Genomic DNA, 18,647 nt, shown 5'->3' with positions numbered 1-18,647 from the left:
TCCTTCTCGGCCGACATTCGGTATACCAAGACCAACCATCCTCGGCTTGACTTTGGACTCGAGCTTCCACTTCTCCGCGAAAGCCACAACTCACTCCACAGAGCTTCTCTTGATCTCCAGTCAAAGGTAAAGTCAGCTCAGTCATGATTTCAAGGCGTTGGTGAGGCCTTTCTGTAATCTGATCTTCGCCTTTTCTCTCGCTCCGTCTCTCCACACACCACATTACCCCTCCGAAAGGGCGAGAGAGCTCCGTCTTGTATACCTACCTACTCAGCACCTGCCCATACCCCCGAGCACCTTTGAATCCCCTTCTTCCTTACCTATACCACCTCCCTTCACAATGGCCGCCGCCCTCCGCCGCCTCTCCGCCCTCGCCCACCAACTCGCCGGCACCTCTTCCGACACCACGGAATACATCCACCGGCACCACATCCACCAGCTCTCCCCCACCTACTTCCTCCCCCGCGCCGCCGCCATCGAACCAAATGCCACCGCCGTCTACCATACCACCGCCAACGGCGCCATTCTCAAATACACCTACGCTGAAACTGCCCGGCGAGCATCTGGCATCGCGTATTACCTGAAGAAACATGGCTACAAGCGCGTTGGGATCTTGATGACCAACACGCCCGGGTTCCTCGAGACGTTCTACGGGATTGGCGGAGCGGGGGGTGTGAATGTCGCGATTAATTATCGTTTGAAGGCGGAGGATATCGCGTATATTTTTGATCACGCGGATGTGGAGGCCATTGTCGTGGATAAGGAGTTTGAGCACCTACTTGAGGGCTTTAGACGAGACCATCCTCAAGTGCATGTGCTGGTTGACACGGACACGGATCGCGAGGATGGGCCGTATAACCGGGCCATGGAGGAGGGGTGGGCGTATGACGAAGAGCTGGGCGGGAAAGGATGGGAGGGACTGCAGACGGAAGTCCCGGACGAAGAGGGCTTGATCGCGTTGAGCTATACCAGCGGCACGACGGCGAAACCAAAGGGGGTGGAGTACACGCACCGCTCGGCCTATCTAGCAGCAATGGCGAATGTAGTGGAGAGCGGGCTGAACACCCACATTTCGACGGCGGATCGGTGTCATTACCTCTGGACTTTACCGATGTTCCACGCGACGGGATGGACTTTTCCATGGGCGGTGACGGCGGTGCGGGGGACGCATTATATGTTAAGGAAGATTGATTATCCCGAGATTTGGAGGCTGTTGCGGACGGAGGCGATTAGTCATTATTGTGCGGCGCCGACGGTGAATACGCTGTTGTGTGCTGATAGCAATGCTGAGAAGTTGCCTGGTAAGCTTACCCAAACTCTCTAAAGAGCTTCGCAGTGTGAGCTGCTGATCACGAGTGTCGCGTGTAGAACCCGTCCGCGTGACCGTAGCCGCCTCCCCACCAACCGCCTACCTCTTCGAAACCATGGAGAACCTCAACCTCCAACCCGTGCACGTCTACGGCTTAACGGAGACCTACGGCCCCATTACCAAAGGCTACTGGATGCCCGAATGGTCCTCCCTCGAAAGCAAACGGAAATACGCCAAGCAAGCCCGCCAGGGACACGGCCACATCACATCCCTCCCTGCGCGTGTCATAAAAACGAACGAAGACGATGCCGGGAACAAGGACCAGTTCAACGATCGGATTGAGGATGTGAAGAAGGATGGGCAGGAGATTGGGGAGATTGTGCTTTTGGGGAATATTTGCGCCAAGGGGTATTATAAGGACCCCGTCGCGACGAGGAAGTTGTTCGCGGGCGGGGTGCAACATACCGGCGATCTGGCTGTGTGGCATCCGGATGGAGCGATTCAGATTTTGGACAGGGCGAAGGACATTATCATCTCCGGCGGGGAGAATATCTCGAGTCTGTCCGTGGAGAGCATGTTAGTCACGCACCCTGATATTCTGGAAGCGGCCTGTGTAGCGGTGAAAGATGAGAAGTGGGGCGAGACGCCGAAGGCGTATGTTACTGTGCGGGAAGGGAAGACGGTGCAGGGGGAGGAGGTGATTGCGTGGGCGAAGGGCAAGAGTGGGATTAGCAGGTTTATGGTGCCGAGGGAGGTGGAGGTTGTTGCGGAGTTGCCTAAGACGAGTACGGGTAAGGTGAGGAAGAACGTTTTGAGGGATATGGCGAAGGGGGCGCAGTAGGGTGGGGAGGGGATGGTGGATGAATGGGTTTGTCGTTTGTGGAATGGGAATGGATGGAAAGGACTTGTATACCATGACAATACTGCGGATGTAGAGGACATGTGCAGCTTTGACTTACTCATGCTTCTCACCACATGTAGTCTCGTGTCCTGTTGTAGCGTTACGTGTGAGAAAACGCAATCCCAAGCGGAGGAACCTTCACTGCCCGCAGAACACCAGGGAACGGCTCCAGAAGTCTCAATGTCACGACCCAGGCAGATATGGTTTTAGAGCAAACACTGCCTCGTACGGTCAAGAGACTCCCTAGATCTCGTTACCATGCTTCAGCCTGCCATCACAGTCCTCGGAGAAATGTCGTGAAGGATAGACGGACGATCCTCCGTTACCGTTCATTCCGGTTCATGAGGTCGTGGCTGATGCCCGTGCAGTGGATGTCAAGCTTCGCCTCCCTGGGTCATCTGCAAGCCACAGCCGGCTAGATCTCTGGAGATGGAGGATCTATACCACCTCCGGTCAGCGACCGCGTGGACGCACGGTGCCTATCACACTCGGCGGAGCACAGAAGATCAGAAAACGTGGAGCCGGCATGAGGACAGGGCTCAGTCTTGGTAGATCTTGAACGGATTCACTGCTGGCCGGGTGTTTTGAACGGTCTGCGCCTTGTGCGACTCTACCGTCCTTCCTGCTGGAGTTAAGCGGAGACAAGGGCCCCGAAGGTCGGCGCAAGGGTGGCGTCGTTGGGCGTCGGAGGGTGATATGGGAAGCGGGTGCGGCGTAGAGGGGTCGCAGTAGCGGTAGCTTGAATGCATTGCGCTATTGGAAAGTCGATGTCGGCGCCTCGTCAGCTCCAAGCATCTCTTTCTTCTCCTCCTTCTCGTTGCAATCTGTTGGTGTTTTGGTAAAGGAAGGAATTGTGATTGAGTAAAGACCCCGAAAGCCCGACTGTCGCCGTCTCGAGATACCACTACCACCTTGCTTGGCGGACGCTGTGTGGGTCTTGACCTCACTCTTTCTCCCACGTTCCTTTCTCGGTTCTTCGAAGCCTCTTTCGGGAGGCAGCAAATCCGACCAGACAGGGCCTTGCAATCGCTTAGGAACCAAGCCATTGCCCGCAGTCACCCCGGTCTGCAGTCTAGTGCATCTCGTCACTAGGACGTTCTCTTTACCACGGCACTTCGAAGTAACCACATTTCCTTCTGGAGGACTTTCACTGCAGACATCGGCCATCATTCTCTAAAGCAATCCACTGCTCTACGCGATCCTAATGCAGCCATTGGAAGACCAATAACAGCGGGCGTGATCGTGGAGTCTGGCAGGCGAAAGGTTGTACCTAATGTCGAACATGCAGAATGCGGTCCCCGACGAGTATGGCGACCAAGTCGCAAGCGATGGCGAGTCGATCGGGGACGAAATGGAGCTGAAACAAGAGTCGCCCTACGCTTCTCCAAACGGTTCGGTTCTACCAGGCAAAAATGCGCAGCAGATCAAGGCGGCGGCGCATTTGCAGAAACGAAGAAGAGTGACGCGGGCTTGTGACGAGTGTAGGAGGAAGAAGATCAAGTGCGATGGCAAGCAGCCGTGTACTCATTGTCAGGTGTACAGTTATGGTATGCTTGTGTCAGCCATTGGGGTGGCGAAGGCTTACTAACATTAATGCAAGAGTGCTCTTACGACCAACCCTCGAATCGCCGAAGGAACCCAGCGCCGCAGTACGTCGAGAACCTTGAGCATAGAGTGCACCGAGCCGAAACGCTGTTGCACATTCTTATACCCAACCTCGACCTCAACGATCCCGGCATCGATGCAGCTGTAGCTCAAGGCTGGATCCCAGGTGCACCTGGCAAAGGAAACCCTCATACGACTCAGCGACCGCAGAATGCGCAGCCTCCCGCTCAGCGACAACCGGCCCCTTCGCAACCTACAGCAGAACCTCTACCCGACACGAACATTGAATCAATGGTACGAGCAGTAGCACAAATAGACATGGATGAGACGGGTCATTGGGATTACCATGGACATTCCTCCGGGCTCAGCTTTGTGCGCCGGATGAGAGAGCAGTTGGGAGATCTGATGGGGCCGGAGACGGTAGCCACGCCTTTCATCAAGTCTAGACCTATGTCGGTGGTGTTCGATTCGCCAAAGTCTGGCGTGGAGTCTCCGACTGCGGGTGAATTCTCGCCATCAGGGCACGATTTACCAGCGAAAGCACTCGCAATGGAGATCTGCCACTGTGCTGTTGACGACGCCTCTGCGCTGCTCAAGATTGTGCACAAGCCCACCTTTTGGCAGGCATTCGAACATCTCTACAGCACGCCGCCAGACAACTGGACGAACGATGATCAAAGCTTCCTGCCTTTATTCTACAGTGTGCTCGCTCTGGGCCATCTCTTCGCCAAGGACGAGCAGAGTGGTGTGAGTCGCGAAGGCTACGAGACTGGGATCCAGCAAGGTTTCGTCCACTTCAAGACTGCACGCCAGATGATGGATATTGCCGACTGCAGAGATCTCATGGCCATCCAGGCTGTGATGTACATGATCTTGTTCCTGCAGTCATCCGCGAAGTTATCCACGTGCTACGCGTATGTCGGTGTGGCGCTGCGATCCGCCTTGCGCATGGGATTGCATCGCGCCCATACCGGAAACTTTGACCCCATTGAGGCCGAGACGAGGAAGAGAGTGTTCTGGGTGGTACGCAAGATGGACATATACGTTGGCGCCATGCTGGGACTGCCGCAAACCTTAAGCGACGACGACATCGACCAGGAGTTTCCACTCGAGATCGATGATGAATACGTGACAAAGGAGCGCATCCTGCCAATGCCGGAAGGTCGCGTCCCAATCATGATGGCGTTCAACTCTCACACGCGCCTCGTCCAGCTACTGTCGAAGATTGTCCGCTACGTCTACCCGATCAAAGTGAAGGGCACGCAACGCGTGGAGGCGGACAAGTCATACTCGGTGCCTTTCTCGGCCATCCGAGAGCTGGAGAACGATCTTGAAAACTGGAAGAACAGCCTACCCGCGGTGTTTAGTCCGTCACCGGCTGAGGAGCGGTACACCAGGATTCAATACCTCCTCAGGCTGAGCTACGCCCATACGCAGGTGATGCTGTACCGGCCATTCTTGCACTTCGTGGCGATGAATAAGCGGGAGAAGCCTGTGGATCAGCGAGCGTATGCTTGCGCGGCATCATATGTGAATGTCTCGCGGAATATTGTGCACATTACTACGGAGATGAAGAAGAATGGCTTGTTGAATGGCGCGCATTGGTTTACGATGTATACGTCGTTCTTCGCCATTCTGTCTCTGGTCTACTTCGCCGCGGAGAATCCGGACAATCCTACCACGGAGGCAGTCATGAAGGATGCGCTGGAAGGAAAGCAGATTCTCGCTTCACTTGCGCAACGAAGCATGGCTGCAGACAGGTGCACAGCGACGCTCAACTCCGTCTTCCAGCGGCTACCGGACTGGATGAGGAACGGTCAGACCAACCCAACGATCAACCGCAAGCGACCACACGACTCAGGCAAGACTGCGCCGCACGTGCAAATACCACAAGCATCCCGCAGCCATCCCGACGTGTCCACTGTCAACCGCCCAGAACCCACACCAGGCCTGAAGAACCGCGCAAGTACCTTTCCCAAACACGGCCTCGCCCAGCCCCTCAGCATCTCCCCCGCGTCCTACGACGGCTTCTCGCAATCCGGGTCCTCAACAATGGGTCCCCAGACCCCGAATGGCCACGACTTCCCTCCACCGAACAACTACGGCATGTACCAACAACCCTCCTCCAGCGCGTCGAACGCCCTCGCCCAAAGCGGCATGAGCAACCATTACTCTCTGCCTCCAACGTCCTACCCGAACCCGGCGATTTCAGACCTCTCGAACATGATGTTCCCTTCCGCCGCCGACGAGCCGTTTGGATATCCTTCCCAACCCCTCACCACTTTTGAAACATCGCAGCAGTTCTCCAAAAACAACCCGTACCCCGCCTCCAGCGGTGGACAGAACTACACCACGAGTCACATGGACGGCATCACACCCGCTTCCCGCGGCGGGAGGGACGATAACATGGAAGCGCAGTTCTATGCCCTCCCGCCTTTTATGGATCAGCGGCAGCAGCCTCAACCTCAGCAGCAGCAGCAGCAGCAACAACAGCCGGGGATGGGTGCTTTCGGCGTCGGCGGGATAGGAGGGCAGCAGGGTATGGCGCCGGGCGGTGCCTGGCCAGGACAGCAAGGGCAGGGGGACGCGATGGCGAATATTAATATCCAGGATATTTTTGGGGGGAGTGAGTGGTTTGGTCTGAACAATCCGGGGGGGTATCAGTGAGGGATGGGTTGACTGTGCGACTGGGTGTGGTTGTTACTGTGCTTTCTTGCTTGGGGGTTGGGACATTGGGCTGCTGGTCTTGCTGTTGCTATATGATGATACCCAGTGGCGGGAGGCGTTTTCTCGGTTTTTTTATGGATGGGAATAATGTTGATGGCTTGATGATGGGAGTGTCGTATACAGTACAAGCATGGAATGGATACTAGATGGTTGTAGCAATCGAGATCGTACTTCTATAATATCTATCTGCCTTCTTTACATGTCATAGTGGGATCGAATGGTGGTGTGTGATCATTTGCCATCGGTATAGACTTTTAAAGCCCCGCAGTGGGTGTTGCTAGCTGCAGAATCCTGCGAGATTGGCGATGATAACATCGACATACCTAGCTTAGAGCTCTCTCGACCTCGTCTCGACATCGATAATTACGCGAACGCCAAACACTCGCTCCAAGAAGACCGAGGAGCATGGACTGACAGCGAAACGTGCAACAATGGCGCGCACCACCTCCTGGAACCCTCTCGCCTTCGCCCCAGCCCAAGTCACCCTCCTCACATCCGCCCTCTACATCGCCCTCTTCGCCGTCCTCCTCTGGGTTCATAGTACCGTCCCCAGCGCTCCCAGCGACCCTACCCCCATTGGCGGCATCAATTTGACATCCGCATGGTTAGATCTGAGCTACATCTCTGACGGACATCATCCGGTGGACTCGAGGCGGAATGAGGTGGTGAGGGGGTACCTGCTAAAGAGGATTGAGGAGGTGCTGGAGGGGAACGATGTGGATCATCGGGTGGTGTTGGAACGGGCGGGAAGGAAGCCCGGGAATGAGAGTATGGTGCTGAAGCCGGCGTTGAGGGAGGTGACGGTTTTCGATGACCGGAGGAGTAATGTGACGTTCTTGGACGATTTTAGGAGACAGCCGTGGACGTGCTATTCGGAATCTACTAATGTGATGGTGTATATCCGTGGCTCGGAGGATCCGAAGGACGACTGGTGGGAGAACAACGACAAGTATGAAGGACAGGGAGGGGTATTGGTGAATGCTCATTACGATTCTGTGAGCTCTGGGTACGGAGCCACGGATGACGGGGTGGGCGTGGTCACGATACTGCAGCTCTTATCGTACTTCACGACCGAGGGTAATCAGCCGAAGCGAGGCCTTGTGCTGCTTCTGAACAACAACGAGGAAGACGGGTAAGTGAATTCAGAGAGAACGTTAGTCAACGGCACTGCATCCTTCTCCTGGTATGCAGAGAGGAGAGAAAGCTGACGTTTTTCACCATAATTTCTCAGATTATACGGCGCAAAAGAGTACCTACGCCATCCGCTCTCGGAATTCACGCACATGTTCCTCAACCTTGAAGGCGCAGGCGCAGGAGGTCGCGCAATGTTGTTCAGGAGCACAGACGCCGAAGTCACGAAGTTCTATACCAGTCCCAACCCCTTCGGCAACATCGTCAGTGGCGATGGGTTCAAGCGCGGCTTCGTACGTTCGGGGACAGACTACTCTGTCTTCAACGGCGATAATCGCATGCGAGGGATTGATGTCGCGTTCTTTGAGCCCAGGGCGAGGTATCATACTGACCAGGACGATGCGAGGGATACTTCTGTGGACTCGCTGTGGCATATGCTTTCTGCTGCTCTCGAGACGACGGAGGCGATGACTTCGTATGAGGGTGACCAGTTTGATGGGTCTACGAGGCGGAACGGGAAGCTCGATATCAGCTCTGGGAGCGACTCCGCCTATTTCGATCTTCTGGGCAAGGCTTTCGCGGTCATGAGGCTGCAGACGCTGTTCGCGCTGTCTGTTAGTCTGTTGGTTGCGGGCCCGGTTCTCTTGATCGTACTCGAAGTCATCCTCCGGAAGAGCGACAAATGGTATCCCCTCTCGACAAAACATTACCTGCACTCCTCAGATGACGACGAAGCCGTACACTTCAGCGGTATGCGCGGCCTCTTCCGCTTCCCGCTCGCCTTCGTGGTCGCCACAGCAGCAGTTCTGGCGCTCGCATATCTTCTCACCAAGATCAATCCGTTCATCATCTACAACAGCGAGTACGCCGTTTGGGCCATGATGCTCTCGGCGTGGTTCGCAGTGGGATGGTTCTTCCTCGCTGGAGCGGATCGAGTCCGGCCGACCGCGTTGCAACGCATGTTTTCTATCATGTGGCTCTATTCGCTGACTTGGGTTATGCTGGTCGCTGCGACGGTGGGAGAGAACAACTTTGATCTTGGGTCCGGGTATTTCGTCGTCATTTACAACGCTGCGACTTTTGCGGCGCTGCTGGTTTCGTATTTGGAGTTGCTGGCTTTGCCAACGAAAACGTCTTATGTAGAGCATGTTTCCGGCGCTGAGCAGGAGGTCCATGGCCGGTCTGGACGTCCGGGCAGTCGGTCTTCTCGCAGCGTGTTGAGCTCGAGCCGGCGCCAGCCTTCTGGAGCAGACGATGACGATGACGACGAAGCTACAGAGCGCAGCGGTTTGCTCGGGGCCAGCGATCGCCGGAGCGGCAACACTTTCGTCAGTAAGATTGGAAAGCGATCACAGGTTGACGAGGATGCGGACGCAAGCGACGACAAGTATCTCAATCAGGCCTACGGAGACGAGCAACCGTGGTCGAGCAAGCTGCCACGGTGGACATGGGTGATACAGCTGATCCTGCTCGCACCGATCAACATCATCATCATTGGGCAGATTTCCCTGCTATTGACCAGCGCACTCCACATGACGCCTGCCGATGGCAATCCAGTCCTGCCGATCTACCTCTTCATCGCGGTCCTGGCTCTGCTACTTCTCCTACCGCTCACACCCTTCCTACACCGTGTCAGCTACAGGATCGCGACATTCATGTTCCTGGTTTTCGTAGGCTGTCTGATCTACAACCTCCTCGCCTTCCCCTTCTCCTCCGATGCTCGACTAAAGATCTACTTCGTTCAGCGCATCGACTTGAACGCCGGGAGCAACGACGTTATCATCGCAGGGCTCGACGGCTACATACAAGACATCATCGGCGAGCTCCCGAGCGCCGCTGGGCAGGATCTCAAATGCGGCATTGACGGGCCTTCCGGGAAGGCGGACAGACGTAGTGGACTGCAAACCTGTTCGTGGCATGGGCTTGCTCCTAACGTACTTGCGAACGAGCCTCTGGAGACTGCTAGCTTTTCGAAGAACACGACGAACGACTTCGCTTCCTGGCTCGACTACAACGTCACTGCCGCCAATGGCACAGCCAACTTCAGCATCCGCGGTCGCAATACCAAGCAATGCCGTATTGTCTTCGACAACCTCGTCTCAGAAATCCACATCGACGACGCAGCGCTAGATCCCCGATACAAGCCCGTCGCCGAGAAGGGAAGCGAGCAAATCCGACTCTTCAGTCGGGAGTGGGATAAGACTTTCGAGGTCGATGTTTCGTGGCCCAGCGGGAAGACGAAGGGCCAGAAGGGCAAGGTAATGTGTATGTGGAATGATGTGAACGCGCCTGGGGTTATTCCGGCTTATGATGAAGTGAGGAGGTTTCAGCCGGTTTGGAGTGCGGTGACGAAGGCTAGTGATGGGTTGGTGGAGGGGTGGAAGGGGTTTGAGATATGAGAGGAACACCACCGGGAGATGTATATCAGAAACGACACTCTACTTCATCGATTGACGACAAGAAGGCCTCGACTTGGGACATGACGAAACTGGTACGTAATGGCCGCGGGACCTTTTCACCTTGTTGGGACGTACATTGCAAAGACCTTTTGTGACGTGGAGTACAAGATCAAAGACGACCTGCAACTCTCGACGCGAGGCGACCTCCATCGACACCACCATGACCCAACCGGTAGTCATCAGCTCTGACGAAATCGCCCAACAGCCCTCAGAACATTTCCCAGATGTTCGACACGGCTCCGGCCTCAACTGGAAAACCCTGCTCTCCTCTTCAAAGACACCCACCGACACTCTCACAACGGGCATCGCGACCTGCGCCCCTGGCAACAGCCTCCTCTGCACGCATCAGCATACGCACGCGGAGATCTACTACGTTATCCGCGGTTCGGGCGTTGTGGAGATTGAGGGGAAGGAATTTGACGTGAAAGAAGGCAGTGTGGTTTTTATTCCGTCGGACGCAAAGCATGGGGTGAGGAATGCAAGTGGGAGTGAGGAGTTTGTGTGGTTGTACGTTTTTGCGGCCGATGGGTTTGGGGAGGTTGAGTATCGGTTTTTGACGGATGGGAGTTGAGGGACTGTGTATTTGGTGTAACGGTGACGGAGTGCATTGGATTGTTGTACATTTGGGTGGACTGCTCATGGAACGTCGGATCGTTTGATAGATACCAGAGGGCAGGTAATGTCTAGCTCTGTGTGAATGTTCCAATGCCTGAATTTCGTCTAGCCTTCGGGTCAGCGGGCACCTACTGCAGTATCCGCTTTCAGCTCCCAGACCTCGCATTGCGAGAGGTGGGGCGTGGTCTGATACCGAGTCTTACGAAGGTGTTGGATACATGTAAGACGACGGTCTGGATATAGTACGAACCCATACAGACGGGTTTGCTCCGAACGACCGTTCGATCCGGTGAACGTATCTGCACAACAAAATGGGCTCAATGGCAGACACCAAGCGTCTCGTAACAGCAGACGACATCGATCGTCTCCGGCAACTACTCAGCGACACCGATGCTGAAGTTCGCGGTCCTTCTGATACCGGCTACGACAAATCAATCGATCGATGGTCGAAAGCAGCAGAGAAGCCCGCCGGACTAGCTATCGCTCCAGCGTCTGCCCAGGACGTTGCCATTGCTGTCAAGTATGCTGCTGAGAATGGACTGGATCTCGCGGTTAAAGGCGGTGGCCACTCGACTGCAGGTGCTTCTAGTACGGACGGCGGCATCTTGATCGATTTGCAAAGTAAGATGCGCAAGGTCACCGTCGACACTGAGAAGAATCTCCTCCACGTCCAGGGCGGAGCACTCTGGTCCGATGTCGACGAGGCTGCTTGGAACCATGGTCTTGCGACAGTCGGCGGTACTGTTGCGGATACTGGTATTGGCGGTCTCACGCTGGGCGGCGGGTATGGCGTGCTTTCTGGCGCCCACGGGCTGGTTATTGACAATACTGTCTCGTTCGAGACGGTGCTTGCGAACGGCGAGGTTAAGAGGTCTAGTAAAGAAGAGAACGCTGACCTCTTCTGGGCTCTGAACGGAGCTGGACAGAACTTTGGCGTTACGACTGAGTTTGTTTTCCAAGCGCATCCGCAGGATAAGATCTATATGGGGACGATGTTGTTCCCGGCTGAAGCCATCTCGAAGCTTGTCGCCGCTCTGAACGAACTGTACAAGGTCAACGAGACTCCCCAAGGGCCGCAGACGAAGAGTCTTGGACGAGCAATGAGTCTTGTTGGTTTTGCAAAACCTCCTCCCGCTGAAGGGAAGACTATGGTGTTGATGAATGCTGTCTTCGACGGCCCCGAGGAAGAAGGGAAGAAGATGTTCCAGCCGTTCTTTGATATTGGGCCGGCTGTTAACGAAATGAGGATGGTGAGTAGATTTAGCGCGAAAGTTGTGTATTCATACTTATGTTCATTAGGACGCCTACCCCAACGCAAACAAGCTTGTCCCAGCAATGTACGGCATGCGCAGCTCGATGAAAGGCGCCGCACATATGATGCCTTTGCGGGAGCAATTCGTGCACGACATCAAAACCGCTTACGATGGCTTCATCGACACTTGTCCAGATGCGGCCCTCAGTGTCGTCGCGTGGGAGCTATACGATCCAGTCAAAGTAGCAGCCAGCGATGAAGGCAGCTTTGCGAATCGTGGATATCATTTCAACAGCCTTGTGATGCCGATGTGGAGCAAGGCAGAGAACGACGCTCAGTGTAGGCAGTTCGCTCGGGACCTCTCCAACATGTTCAAGAAGGAGATATCGGAGCACGGGGCGAAAGCTAGTGGTGGTATTGAAGGTGGTGCCAGTGTTCGTGGGCGGAAGGGCGCTGTGCTACTTTATGGCAACTATGATGTGAGTATTCTGTACGCATTGTGTATAGGATTGTGCTGACTTGTTCTACAGCAATACGACGAGATATCGAAGGATGTGTACGGCGACAACTACCCACGGCTGCAGAAGATCAAGGCGCAGTATGACCCGAAGAACATGTTCAACAAGCTGTTTGCCATACAGCCGGAGGGTGCGTCAGCGCAGCTATAACCCCTTGGAGATGCGGAGTGAGGTATGGCATTGGCCAGATGGAAAGATGGGAGGATGTCCGTCCTTCGTCTTCCAGTCAAGATAGACTAGTCCCAATCAGGATGTCAAGCGTCATTGCATTCACTTGCCTCTCCCATCTCAACCGACAACATCTCCTGAAGATATTGAGTGCTTCCATTGAGATTATATCGAATCACAAATGCTATCCCCATTCAAACCGCTACTACGACCACTACCACTGTTCGGGCTTTCAGCAGGTTCAGGATTCCTACTCGCCGTGAGCTTCTCCCAGACCCGACCATTCGCCATGTCCGCCAGCGGAAAGGACTGGCCAGTCAAACAATACACCCCTCGATACACCAGCTGGCCATACAACCCTTCCGACTTTACCAGGCAGGACTCTTCACCGGACGATTCGTTTTACAGCGCTCCGAGATTCGTTACACATATCGACGATGCTGCGATCAACACTCTGCGAACGTACTATGACAGCACGCTGCCGAGGAAAGGCAAGATCTTGGATTTCTGCTCCAGCTGGATCTCGCATTACCCCAAATCTGTCGAGGAGGCCTCTTCCAACGGCGAGCTGAAAGTCATCGGCATGGGAATGAACGAAGCCGAGCTCAAGGCGAACAAGGTCTTGAACTCTGGCAAACTTCTGGTAGATCTTAATCAGAATCCCGACATAGCTGGGGCGTTACGAACCGCAGATGCCATTAGCGAAGATGATGCCGAGAAGCTTGACTCTTCTACAAACGTCGTGTCGACGGACTATCTCACCCAGCCAGTTGAAGTGCTCAAGAGCCTCCGCGACGCCACCAAGCCCGGCGGCTCGGTGCATCTCACGATCTCCAATAGGTGCTTCCCGACCAAAGCTATCAGCAGATGGCTACGGGTTGAAGAAGAGGAGAGAGTTCTCATGGTCGGCGATTTCCTGCATTACGCCGGCTGGAAGGACATTGAGATCGTGGAGTTGAGCAACGGCAAAGTCGGGGAGGGTGACCAGTCCTCTCCTCAACAGGGTCTGCGGGGTATCATGAGTTGGATGGGGATGAACTCGAGGGATCCGCTGTGGGTTGTGAGAGCGACGAAATGAGGTAGCAGCGAGGCGGGCGGAAGCTTTTGAACGCGGCTGAGCTCATGGCTTGTGGCACACTGGAAGAACGTTGAAGGATGCTTTCGTATCCCTGCCAAGCTGCTTGTGGATGAGTGGCCCATGACCGTATGATGGCGATGTATGATGGAGGTAAGCCGGGCGCTGCATGTAGGTGCTCGAGATCCGAGTTGCCGTAGAGGCCTGGCTCTGAGACATTGCTGCTCTAGTAGACCTCGACACTATCAGCGCCTCTTGAAAAGCCTAGGTGTACTTAATGGCATGGCTGTGTCATGACTGATCTTGTCTTGTGTCGATGGAGGCTGAAGGTAGATATGTAGAGGGTACAGTTAAGATGGAAGAAGAGGCTTGATACATAGCATTTCTGCCCCTTCAGCTGCCGGACAAGTTTGAAACGTCTCATAAAGCTTACATGCACAATCCACCACATCCTCACGCCCACCCCGACCTCTCCACTCCCCCATCCACTTTCGCCTTCCCCTTCGCATTCGCAATCCCCCTCGCCAAAAAAGCCGCCACATCATCCGCCTTCTTCACCCAAGGCGCGTGACAGGCGTCAATCCATTCGACCATCTTACCCCACTCGTCCTCTTCCTCCTCCGCCATCCTTGCATCGTCCCGCTCCTCCTCTCGCTTCACCAGCCACTCCCACATACCTTCCTGCTTCGACCTCGGGATCGCGTTGTCCTTTGCACATATCAACGTTGATACTCGCGCCTTCTTCCACCGTTCGGAAGTCAGGTGCATGGGTCCCACGTAGTACGTCTCTGCGCAAGCGTCTACGTATGGTTTCGCGGCGCTGAGCGGGAGGTCCGAAAAAAAGAAGTGCCAGGGTGAGGCCATATGAGTCATATTATGGCTGTCGATGCTGAACCCCGGATTTGAAGGGCCGACGAAGTCTTTGGGATCGATGTTCACGCCGGCGGGGATGGTGTAGGCGGCTATGAAGACCACTTTCACCAGACTGCCGAGTGGTTTGTAGGGGATGCCTTCGGGAGGCGCATAGCCAAAGTCCCAGCGGCGGAAGTCTGGCGTTTCGACCACGCCGTCTTTGAGTAAGCAGTTGACTGCTTCTGCGCCTGGGACGCCCGCGTAGCTGTGCAGGACTAGACAGACGTCGCGGCCGGCGAGGAGTTCGGTGGTGACGGCTGTGTAGATTACGGAGACGTCGTCGCTGTAGCAGGGCCGGGGGCCGGGGGGTTTGCGGCCGACAGTGTGGAGTTGCTGGGTCTTGTACGGAAGACCGCGGTCGGAGAGAGCCGTAGTGAGTGGGCGGAGATGCGTGGGTGTGTGCCAGTGACCGGGAACGAGGATGAAGGTGGGAGTCGAGGCCATTGTGCAATCTTCTAGAGGGTTGGCGGGTGATTGACTGGTGGCGTCGGCGCCAATCCGGTGGGTTTTCTTCGATTATAGTGAAAGGAAGAGAGTGGCGACAGAAGGAGACAGTAAAGTATACTATACGGAATGTAAGACCTTGTCACGGACGCTGCTGCAGTCACTGCCGGCCCTTCAGCCTTGCTGCTGTCGCACAACGAAGCTTTCAGCAAGAGCTGTTGGTTGTTCGCGCTTTCGCCGCTACCTTCAATTCCTCAGCTCCGAGGAGAGCGGTGACATGCGCCACTCACCATTCTCGTCTCGCAAGATGTTTCGCGGTGATGGGTTTCTCGCCAATGGTATGATGGAGAATGCGACTGCTGTCCATCTGACTCAGCTGGTTCGGGATGGTATTTGGGGGAGATGAAGTGCTCTCGTAAGGTGGGAGGAACGAGGAAGTGGTTGCACGTCGTCTTGGCATGAAACGACCAGGGTCCAGTCGCTCCAACGTCCAAAACTGGCCGCCTCTAGAGCCAAGACATCAGCAGGAAACAGACGACGGTATACGACAGCAAGGACCAATTGAACAAGCAAAAGAGCAATTGAGAAGTTTAGAGGATGCGCTGATAAGCGCTGTGTGAAGGGCAAGCAAGGAAGAAGGACGGACTGTGGTCCTTGAGGCCGGCGATATGAGCTCCTGTAAGAACACCCAATGTGGAAGGAGCATGGAGATACACATGAAGGACAGGAGGCTGACAACGATGGAACAATGCAGTGAAGCAGTTCATCCGCAATGTCCGCGCTTCCAAGACCATCGCCGACGAGCGCGCGGTGGTGCAGAAGGAGAGCGCGGCCATTCGAGCCAGCTTTCGTGAGGAGACGCACAACTCCGACTTAAGGTATGGTCACAGACACAAAGGGTACGAAGCAGGATGGAGGGCTGATTCAATGTTAGGCGGAATAACGTCGCCAAACTACTGTACCTCTTCACCCTCGGCGAGCGAACACACTTCGGACAGATAGAATGCCTCAAACTGCTGGCTTCACCGCGGTTTGCGGACAAGAGATTGGGATATCTGGGCACGATGCTGTTGTTGGACGAGAATCAGGAGGTTCTGACGCTGGTGACGAACTCGTTGAAGAAGTATACCAACCTGGGCCACATGTAACGGCAGGGCTATGCTGACAGATGGCTGCAGCGACCTCAACCACAACAACCAATACGTCGTCGGACTCGCCCTCTGCACCCTTGGAAACATCGCCAGCATCGAGATGGCGCGAGATCTTTTCCCTGAAGTCGAAACCATAGTAGCCTCCAGCAACCCATACATCCGACGAAAAGCCGCCCTCTGCGCCATGCGGATATGTCGCAAGGTGCCTGACCTGCAAGAGCACTTCTTCGACAAAGCGAAGGCGCTACTGAACGATCGGAATCATGGCGTGCTGCTCAGTGGTTTGACACTAGTAATCAGCATGTGCGAAGCGGACGAAGAGGAGGGCGGCGAGCAGGGCGTGGTTGACATGTTCAAGCCGCTGACTGGGAGTCTGGTCAAAGTCTTGAAAGGTTTGAGTCAGAGCGGCTATGCGCCCGAGCACGACGTTACCGGCATATCGGATCCTTTTGTGCAGGTCAAGATTCTGCATCTACTCCGAGTGCTTGGTCGCGGAGACACGCAGATATCTGAGCAGATCAACGACATCCTCGCTCAAGTCGCGACCAACACCGATTCCTCGAAGAACGTGGGTAACGCCATTCTTTACGAAGCCGTGCTCACCATCCTCGATATTGAAGCTGATTCTGGCCTGCGAGTGCTTGGCGTGAACATTCTTGGAAAGTTCTTAACCAACAAGGACAACAACATCCGCTACGTGGCTCTGAACACTCTCATCAAAGTTGTCGCCATTGAGCCAAACGCGGTGCAGCGCCACCGAAATACCATTTTGGACTGCTTACGAGACCCAGATATCAGCATTCGGAGACGAGCATTGGATCTGAGCTTCACTCTCATCAACGACCAGAATGTACGGACGCTGGTGCGGGAACTGCTGGCTTTCCTTGAAGTCGCCGATGCCGAGTTCAAGCCTATCATGACATCGCAAATTGGCATTGCGGCAGATCGCTTCGCCCCGAACAAGCGGTGGCATGTTGATACTATGCTACGAGTGCTGAAGCTGGCTGGCAACTTCGTCAAGGAACAGATTCTAAGCTCTTTCGTGCGCCTCATCGCCACCACGCCAGATCTGCAGACCTACTGCGCACAGAAGCTGTATGTAGCACTGCGGGAAGACATCAGTCAGGAAGGGCTGAACTTGGCTGGTGCTTGGGTCATCGGCGAGTACGGCGACGCGCTCATCAGAGGCGGCAGCTATGAGGAAGAAGAACTAGCTCAGCCGGTGCATGAGTCCGAGATCGTCGACCTCTTCTCCACCATCCTGAACTCGAGTTACGCTGGTCAGAGCGTGACGGAGTACATCATCACCTCTGCCATGAAGCTCACCACCCGCCTCCAGGATCCGGCGCAGGTGGAGCGGCTGCGGCGGATCTTGATGAACAAACAGACAGATTTGGACGTGGAGGTGCAGCAACGAAGTGTCGAGTACGGCAATCTCTTCGGCTACGATCAAGTGCGAAGAGGTGTCTTGGAGCGCATGCCAGCGCCTGAGATCCGGGAGGAGCAGAGAGTGCTTGGTGAGAGCAACACGGGCAAGAACAAGCGAAAGTCGAATGCGCCAGCAGCGAGGAAGCGACCGACGCAGATTACGGAGCAGGACATGCTGCTTGATCTCATGGGCGGCGATGCGCCAACGTCAGACGGCATGGGCGTCAACGGAGGTCAGCAAGGCGGCAACAACGCCGACTTACTGGCCGACATTCTTGGCGGCGGAAACGAGATGACCAGCCCAACAGCCACCAGTCCCATCTCCAACGGCGCACCCGCCAAGAGCAACACAGCAAGCATAATGGACCTATTCGACTCTGGTCCCTCCCCACAACCACCTCAGCAGCAACAGCAACAATCCCGCTCCGCATCCAACGACCTCTTCGGCACCACGTCCCCACCACCCCAACAACAACAACAGCCGCAGGCCCAAGCCCACGTGGCCTACAACAAAAACGACCTCCTCATCACCTTTGCCCTCTCTCGCACCCCGCAGGCTGTATCAGTACAAGCGCGTTTCCGGAACAACTCGATGTTTGAGAGCTTCGGACAGCTGAACCTGCAGGCCGCGGTGCCGAAGACGCAGAAGTTGCAGCTGCAGGCTTTGGATAAAGGGGAGTTGGGTCCGGGAGAGGAAGCGGGGCAGGGCATGAGGGTTGGGGGGGTCAATGGGGTGAGTACACTGACACTGGGATGTGAGAGTGGGTGAAAGGATGATTGCTGACGGTTTTCTAGCCACCACCGCCGAGACTGAGGCTGAGGTTGCGCATTAGTTATGCGAAGGGAGGGGGTGGGGTGGTGACGGAGCAGGTTGATTGGTCGGAGCCTGCTTGAGGTTGAAAGGGGAGGTTGGGAGATCGGAGGAGGTGTTAGAAAGACGCGTGTGGGTAGA

The 18,647-nt window shown here is 55.3% G+C and overlaps 8 protein-coding genes across 8 annotated transcripts; 7 read left to right on the top strand and 1 right to left on the bottom strand.

The window, feature by feature from the left end:
- Positions 1 to 340: 340 nt before the first annotated feature.
- LTR77_002498 (uncharacterized protein) lies at positions 341 to 2,150 on the top strand (the record flags this gene model as incomplete). Its single annotated transcript, XM_064799757.1, has 2 exons — positions 341 to 1,301; positions 1,369 to 2,150. 2 exons carry the CDS (start codon positions 341 to 343, stop codon positions 2,148 to 2,150), a joined length of 1,743 nt encoding a protein of 580 aa, XP_064662512.1.
- Positions 2,151 to 3,483: 1,333 nt separating this feature from the next.
- GIN1_1 (Gypsy retrotransposon integrase-like protein 1) lies at positions 3,484 to 6,482 on the top strand (the record flags this gene model as incomplete). Its single annotated transcript, XM_064799756.1, has 2 exons — positions 3,484 to 3,757; positions 3,811 to 6,482. 2 exons carry the CDS (start codon positions 3,484 to 3,486, stop codon positions 6,480 to 6,482), a joined length of 2,946 nt encoding a protein of 981 aa, XP_064662511.1.
- A 491-nt stretch (positions 6,483 to 6,973) lies between these two features.
- LTR77_002496 (uncharacterized protein) lies at positions 6,974 to 10,072 on the top strand (the record flags this gene model as incomplete). The annotated part of the gene is made up of 2 exons (XM_064799755.1): positions 6,974 to 7,674; positions 7,774 to 10,072. The coding sequence occupies 2 exons, from the start codon at positions 6,974 to 6,976 to the stop codon at positions 10,070 to 10,072; spliced, it is 3,000 nt and encodes a 999-aa protein (XP_064662510.1).
- Positions 10,073 to 10,152: 80 nt separating this feature from the next.
- On the top strand, positions 10,153 to 10,703 carry LTR77_002495 (uncharacterized protein; the record flags this gene model as incomplete). Its single annotated transcript, XM_064799754.1, has 2 exons — positions 10,153 to 10,164; positions 10,248 to 10,703. 2 exons carry the CDS (start codon positions 10,153 to 10,155, stop codon positions 10,701 to 10,703), a joined length of 468 nt encoding a protein of 155 aa, XP_064662509.1.
- Positions 10,704 to 11,058: 355 nt separating this feature from the next.
- LTR77_002494 (uncharacterized protein) lies at positions 11,059 to 12,667 on the top strand (the record flags this gene model as incomplete). The annotated part of the gene is made up of 3 exons (XM_064799753.1): positions 11,059 to 11,997; positions 12,047 to 12,478; positions 12,530 to 12,667. 3 exons carry the CDS (start codon positions 11,059 to 11,061, stop codon positions 12,665 to 12,667), a joined length of 1,509 nt encoding a protein of 502 aa, XP_064662508.1.
- Positions 12,668 to 12,974: 307 nt separating this feature from the next.
- Positions 12,975 to 13,763, top strand: LTR77_002493 (uncharacterized protein; the record flags this gene model as incomplete). The annotated part of the gene is made up of 1 exon (XM_064799752.1): positions 12,975 to 13,763. One exon carries the CDS (start codon positions 12,975 to 12,977, stop codon positions 13,761 to 13,763), a length of 789 nt encoding a protein of 262 aa, XP_064662507.1.
- A 450-nt stretch (positions 13,764 to 14,213) lies between these two features.
- Positions 14,214 to 15,116, bottom strand: LTR77_002492 (uncharacterized protein; the record flags this gene model as incomplete). The annotated part of the gene is made up of 1 exon (XM_064799751.1): positions 14,214 to 15,116. One exon carries the CDS (start codon positions 15,114 to 15,116, stop codon positions 14,214 to 14,216), a length of 903 nt encoding a protein of 300 aa, XP_064662506.1.
- A 668-nt stretch (positions 15,117 to 15,784) lies between these two features.
- APL4 (clathrin associated protein complex large subunit) lies at positions 15,785 to 18,589 on the top strand (the record flags this gene model as incomplete). Its single annotated transcript, XM_064799750.1, has 5 exons — positions 15,785 to 15,794; positions 15,871 to 15,994; positions 16,051 to 16,239; positions 16,295 to 18,428; positions 18,491 to 18,589. 5 exons carry the CDS (start codon positions 15,785 to 15,787, stop codon positions 18,587 to 18,589), a joined length of 2,556 nt encoding a protein of 851 aa, XP_064662505.1.
- Between the last annotated feature and the right edge of the window lie 58 nt (positions 18,590 to 18,647).

Source organism: Saxophila tyrrhenica (genome assembly GCF_035928015.1).
Source record: "Saxophila tyrrhenica strain CCFEE 5935 chromosome Unknown scaffold_3, whole genome shotgun sequence".
NCBI classification, from domain to species: Eukaryota; Fungi; Ascomycota; class Dothideomycetes; order Mycosphaerellales; family Extremaceae; genus Saxophila; species Saxophila tyrrhenica.
Note: the sequence above shows the minus strand (reverse complement) of the source record. Positions and strands in the feature narration are given on the sequence as shown.